This window comes from Lithobates pipiens, unplaced genomic scaffold (assembly GCF_037356315.1).
Source record: "Lithobates pipiens isolate NorthernLeopardFrog02 unplaced genomic scaffold, aLitPip1_a1.2 Scaffold_8, whole genome shotgun sequence".
NCBI classification, from domain to species: Eukaryota; Metazoa; Chordata; class Amphibia; order Anura; family Ranidae; genus Lithobates; species Lithobates pipiens.
Genome location: NW_027507903.1, coordinates 235772243 through 235778242, shown reverse-complemented (window position 1 = coordinate 235778242; position 6000 = coordinate 235772243). Strand labels below are relative to the sequence as shown.

Here is a 6000-nt window from a genome sequence, read left to right as displayed (position 1 = left end):
AAGGGAGGGAAGGAGGGAGGGGGGTATATTAATAGGAAAAATGTTGGAAGAGTAAAAAGAGTCAAGGAGGGGTAAAGGGGGTTATAGTACTGTCTAGATAATGTTTTCATTTTCCTTTTTTTCTGTTCTTCTTATTAAATTATACTCGTTGTATGGATGTATACTTATTGCCCCCTTCTTCCTGGCACTTTAAAACCCAGACTCCTGGTTGGAAGGAATATGTAATGAACTGTTGGCAATTTTATTTGAAAAAGGTGTTTTGTATAGTCTGAAAATTTAATAAAGATTAAAGTATAAAAAAAAAAAAAAAAGACACAAGATACAACCTGACACATTAAAGTACTCTTTTTTATGTTACTGAAAATATGTGTAATCTGTCCTAAAGTGGTTCTAAAGGCTGAAAGTTTTTCATTTTCATGCATAAAAAAACCTTCTCTGTGCAGCAGCCCACCTAATACATTTTGAGCCCCATCACGATTCAGCAATGTGCACTAGAGCCTCTGCTCTCTGAGGACTCTCACTGGCTCCTGCTGCTGTCAATTTCAACCAGTGAGCCAATGAGGAGAGAGAGGAGTGGGGCGGAGCCGCGTCTCTGTGTGTCAATGGACACGTAGAGCAGCGGCTCGGGTGCGAGCCTGCTTGGGTGCCCCCATAGCAAGCTGCTTACTGTGGGGGCACTCGGCAGGAGAGAGGGGCCAGGAGCACCAGCGGGGGGGGGGGGGGGGGGGTCCGAGAAGATTTAGAAGAGCAAAACCACTGCACAGAGAAGGTGAGTATGACATGTTTGTTATTTAAACCAAAAAACAAAAAAAATGGAAGGCCTTTAATACCAGGTTTGGTTTAAATGATAATTGTTGTTTAACAACACATTATGCTCAATTCACAAAGTTTCAGCGCATATAGGATAAGGACTGTTATTTTCCCCCATATTACTTTCATTTTCAAATCTCATTGGACTCTGCTAAAAATATCTGTCACTTTTTGTTTTTAAATACAAACCCTTATTCAGGTTTGTTAGCTATGTGGTTAATATAGTCAGTGACAAAAAGCAAATATAACCTCTTAGCTCCATATTTAAGAGCTGTCCTTTCAGACCCAGATAAGTGTCAAATTTGCTTTGTTTACATTCAGCTTGTCTGCAGCCACACTAAAAACAGGAATAAAAACCTTCCCTTTTGGGGTGATTTCCCATGAATTCCTGTCTTTACAGAAAGTGAGGAGAAATCACTTCAATGGGGACACAGACAGCAATAAAAATGTGACAGAAGGTCTAACTCATAACATATACACATATTGTGTAAAATGTGACCAGTTCTGTAGCTATTGAATATGTCAATTCGATCATTTCTTTTGTTTGTTTATTGCTTTCTTTATCCCTTTTTCTGTAGATTTGTTTTTATGATTGTGAACAAGCCCTCTGAACATATGAAAAAAACAACCTTTGCGGGTCCTGAAGAAGCAGTATATACGCGAAACACGTAGACCTCATTTGAAGGACACAGATTGCTTGCCTGTGTGATGTATCTCATTTCTATATGGTTTTAAATTTTATTTAATAAAATTGTGTGGTATATTAACGTATATGTTCTGTTGAATCATACATAAGTGACATTAGGGGTATATTTAAAATCCCAAAGGCTTCCTTACCTTTCCTTTACTATACATATTGGGATGATACCCCGAGTCACTCCACTAATGTATGTGTAAAATGTATACTTAATTCCACACTTTTCTGCTTAAAAGATGTTCTACAAAGTGATGCAGCAAAAAGCAAAAAAAATAATATGAATAATTTCACTCATTTGGAAAAATCAACAAAGTAGACCTAACCTGACATCAATAGTGATTATATGTGTTTACCACCTTAACAGTCAGAAAAAAAACATTTTTTATGTCTTATGGTCATGTTACAGACCGAACTGTAAGCTGATACAAAACTCTTCCACAACCTAATCTCCATAAAGATACTGCATACAAATGGGACTGAGCTTAATGCAAGAAATGATGCTGCACTGCAACTGAGTTCACAGCAGCATTGTCACCATGAGGCAGGCTGTACCCGCTTGTACTAAATTGGGATACAAAGATGTTGTAGCGGACTTCACTATCAGCGTTTCCATTGATTATTCATGAGCCTGTAGCTTGCTAATCAGTAATTAGCCACACCTCACCCTGCTCACTACTTTCTAAATTGACAGCACTGCCTCTGCTGCTAAACCCCCCCCCCCCCCAAATATGGGCTGCAGTGTCTGGAATGGGGAGCGTGCGACACCAATGATAGAGGAGTTGGCTTACTTAGGAAAAGTAAGGTTTTTTTGACTTAATGCATAATATAGTGATGGATTTGGAAACTGTTTATTCTTTTGCAAGGAGTTTTTTGATGTACTTTAACATCACCCCTTTAAAAATAACCTAAATCGTTCATGGTAAAAAATAAAAAAAATAAAAAAAAATAAAAAAAAGAATAAGGGCAATGCTTACATGCTTTACCCATCGCATCTAACGTTTTATATTTTATCTAAACTTACACTTGTACTTTTTATGCATTTAGTGAATATATTATCTGCACAAATTATGCGCTAAGCTACTTTCAGCATTTACCTTTTTTAAGGCTAAATCAAATAAAAATAAGAATATTTTTCATGTTTGCGATACCTGTGAATACAAATAACACAGGCTAATCTTTAAAGAAAGGCCGCTGCTTTATCAAACTGTGTATTAACACATCAATGATTCTAATCTTAAAAATTAAAGTTAAAGCTTGTGCTTTAGCTTTAATGTGGGTAAATCCTGATACGGGTCACTGGTACAGTGCAAAGTTCCCTAAATGCCCCAGGAATTCCTTAAAATGTTAATGAAATCTTCATCACTCAAGATGCCAATACTCAGTCCTTCATAGTAATCCTCAAATTCACTGTAGGATACTTCCTGAGGATTAGTACATGCACTCTCTAGTGTTTCCAAAAATGCAGATTTGATTTCTTCCTCTGATGCAGAACCTAAAAAAAAAAAAAAAAAAAAAAAAATGAGAAAAATGAAAACTGGGACTTTCCTGTACAATTTAGAATTGTACATACAACATGATGTTACATAATGCAAATGGCAGTATTCCTTATCTCCAGATCTCAAGAGCCATAAATAGGCTTACAGGCATCCAAAACATATGCAAATCACTTCCAATTAAATGTAATTAGCAATGAGTTTATGCAAATTGGGTACACGCAGGGAAATGTTAAAAACCTGGCCTTTTTGGTACCCCAGAGATTTGGAGCTAAAAACACATTGGTACAGGGATTGACATGCTTGTTAGTGAACATTCACAGAGGTTTCTTGAAGGCACAATAAAGAAGTAATACCATATGTCTGAAGCACTGCTAACGTACTGCTGCTTTCCAACAATACAAAAACTAGCTGAAAAAGTAGAACAAAATTTTGTAGCGCCTGTGATTCAACTTAAAGGCTATGTAAACCAAACATTTCATATTCCTGGTGGTGGTTCCTCACACTCTAATTGTGGATCACAGAGGTGTTTTTTCTTCAGCCATATATTTGGACATATGCTTTATCCAGACTGTAATGGTTCGATTCATTGTTTGATACCTAATTTGGATATTTTTTTACCCTCCGGTCTGCCGGACCTGGTTGGACTCATTGCGGGTGCAGTTTGTTTCTATTTATATTGTTTTCTGTGTTTATCCCACCTAAACTGCAGCCTTTTTATTCGTTTTTAAGTTTTTTAGGATAGCGCAGTTTTTTATATTGCATTTCATATTCCTGATTATAGGTGTGCACAGCCTATTGCATTAGGGTGTGCACCCCAAAGCTCAAACACATATTTGCAGTAGAGCAGTGGATGGTGTCAGTAGGGATGAGATTGGTGTCAATAGTTTTTATTTTGTTATTATTTTTTATTTTTTTGTATAATCAGTATTTATTTGCAGAACAAAAAAAAACATTAAAACAAGGCAAGTCCAACAATTTGTAAAAGTGTAAAACCCATCGGCTACACAGAGCCATATAGAAGTCGTTTTAACAGGGACATATACACAAAGAGGGAGATCTCTGAGATAGGGAGATTGTTGTGGGCACACTTGGAATGGGCAGCCATGTGATGACAAGAGGGTTTCGGGGGTGGGAAGAGTCTGGGAGGTATAGAGACTAATCTACCGATTGTGGGGTATGCTGTCGCCAAAAATATATGGGGTGTGTGGTCCAAGACCCGCAGCTGGGGCAGGGGGGGGGGGGGCAATGGCCTCCAGCTAACCACTCTCTACCTGGGAACCTCATAATAACAGAAAGGGTTCAGCCAGGACTTCCAGAGTCTCCAATAACAGTAGGATTCCACCCAGAGGTTTCGGGATTATAAAGGTCAAAGTCTACCACCAATCCAACTTGGGTTTACTAATCACCTACAACATTCAAGCAAAGAAGTTTAAGATAGAAGGAAAAAGGTAAAGAAAAAAGGGGGGAGGGGGAGGAAGAAGAAGGAGGGGGAGATGGGAGAGTAGAGGCAGTAAGAGGAGGTATGGAGAGAAAGTTTCCTGCTTACGCAGTGGACTAAAGGGTGGAGGGGGTATTTAGGGGGAAGGTAAGGAGGGAGAAGGGGGGAGAGTGGAGGGGATAGGTAGAGTAGGTCAAATTACCTGAGCGTTGGATTGAAGTGTCTTCTGTATCCGCCCTGAGCACACCACATCCGAGCAAAGGGTTCCGCGAGCAGAAATACCCCTCTATGGTCTCCTAGGAGGCGATATAGTCACCCCTTGAGCCCTAGCCAGCCTGAGGGCTTTAAACGTAGGATCTGCCCATTCTAGTAGTGCAATATTCAAGCTAGAGGGTACCTGGTTAGGGTCTGAAGCGTACTCAGTCCAGGGTATCCAGGTATTGTGAAGTCGGCCTTCAAGGCCCCTACAGATTGCTACCCAGTTCTCAGCCTCTCATACCGCATTCACCCCCCTGCACCACTCTTTTCAAGTGAGAATTCTAAGCCTTTTCCAATAAATTGGAACCATGCACCTTGCTGCGTTCAGCAGATGGGCCAGCACATTCTTTTTGTATACAGTGAGGGGGATCGGGGGGGATCTGCAAAAGAAAGTGTATCGGTGAGAGGGGGACCTCTATCCCTGTCACCGTTTTTACTTGACTCTGTATATCTTCCCAGAAGGGCTTATTTAAGGGGCATTCCCACCATATGTGGAATCAATGTTCCCCGGTGTCCACATCCTCTCCAGCATAGCTCCGATGTGGAGGGGTAAATTCGCGACAGGTCTGTTGGCACCCTACCAACGTGTACCAACGTGACATTAGTTTAAAGTTGGTCTCTTGAGTTTTGGAGTCCATGGAGGAGGTATAGGTGGGATAACTGCGTGTCTGTGAATGTTAGCCCTAGGTCAGTCTCCCAACGCCAAATATAGGCTTGGGTAGTCTGGGGACCAGCCGAACCCAGAAGCTGGTATAGTTCAGAGACCAGGTGTGGTGTCGGTTCGTCCGCGATAAAAATACATTCAAATGGAGTGAGGGTCGAGAGATCTCTAATAGTTTGACCATGTACCTGAAAGAAGTGGTGTAGTTGTCTATATCTCCAAAAGTTCATCCGTGAACCTTGACTTCCTACTGGCAAGGATTCATACCTCAAAAGCCTGCCGTCCTCCATGAGTTTCCCACAACTGCTGTTTCCATCATCTACCCATGTCTCGAAGAAAGCCATCTGTTCGCCCGGTGGAAACCATAGGAAGCCTCCCAGTGGAGCCAGCAGGGACATAGGGGGGGCTATCTTCAGGAGCGGGTTTATCCTGTCTCAGACCGATAGCACATGGGTCGTCAAGGGAGGGGTCGCCTCCGAAAGGCCCCTATGCTCCCGAGGCAACCAAGGCATGTAAGACAAATTTCTACCCGCTAGACATTTCTCTAGAGGGACTTTGTTGTTATTTTTTACCATTTTATTTTTTATTATTTTTTTACAATTTGTTAGGAGCCCCATTAAGGAGTTTGATGAAATAGCTA

At 40.8% G+C, this 6000-nt stretch overlaps 1 protein-coding gene across 1 annotated transcript in view; it reads right to left on the bottom strand.

Annotated features, from left to right (window-relative positions):
* Nucleotides 1–316: 316 nt before the first annotated feature.
* The window catches only part of CAPS2 (calcyphosine 2), a 181555-nt gene continuing 175871 nt past the window's right edge, over nucleotides 317–6000 (bottom strand). Inside the window, exon 19 of the mRNA XM_077474269.1 lies at nucleotides 317–2999. Coding sequence (XP_077330395.1) covers nucleotides 2824–2999 — 176 coding nt within the window. The 3' untranslated portion in view covers nucleotides 317–2823. The remainder of the gene's footprint in view (nucleotides 3000–6000) is intronic.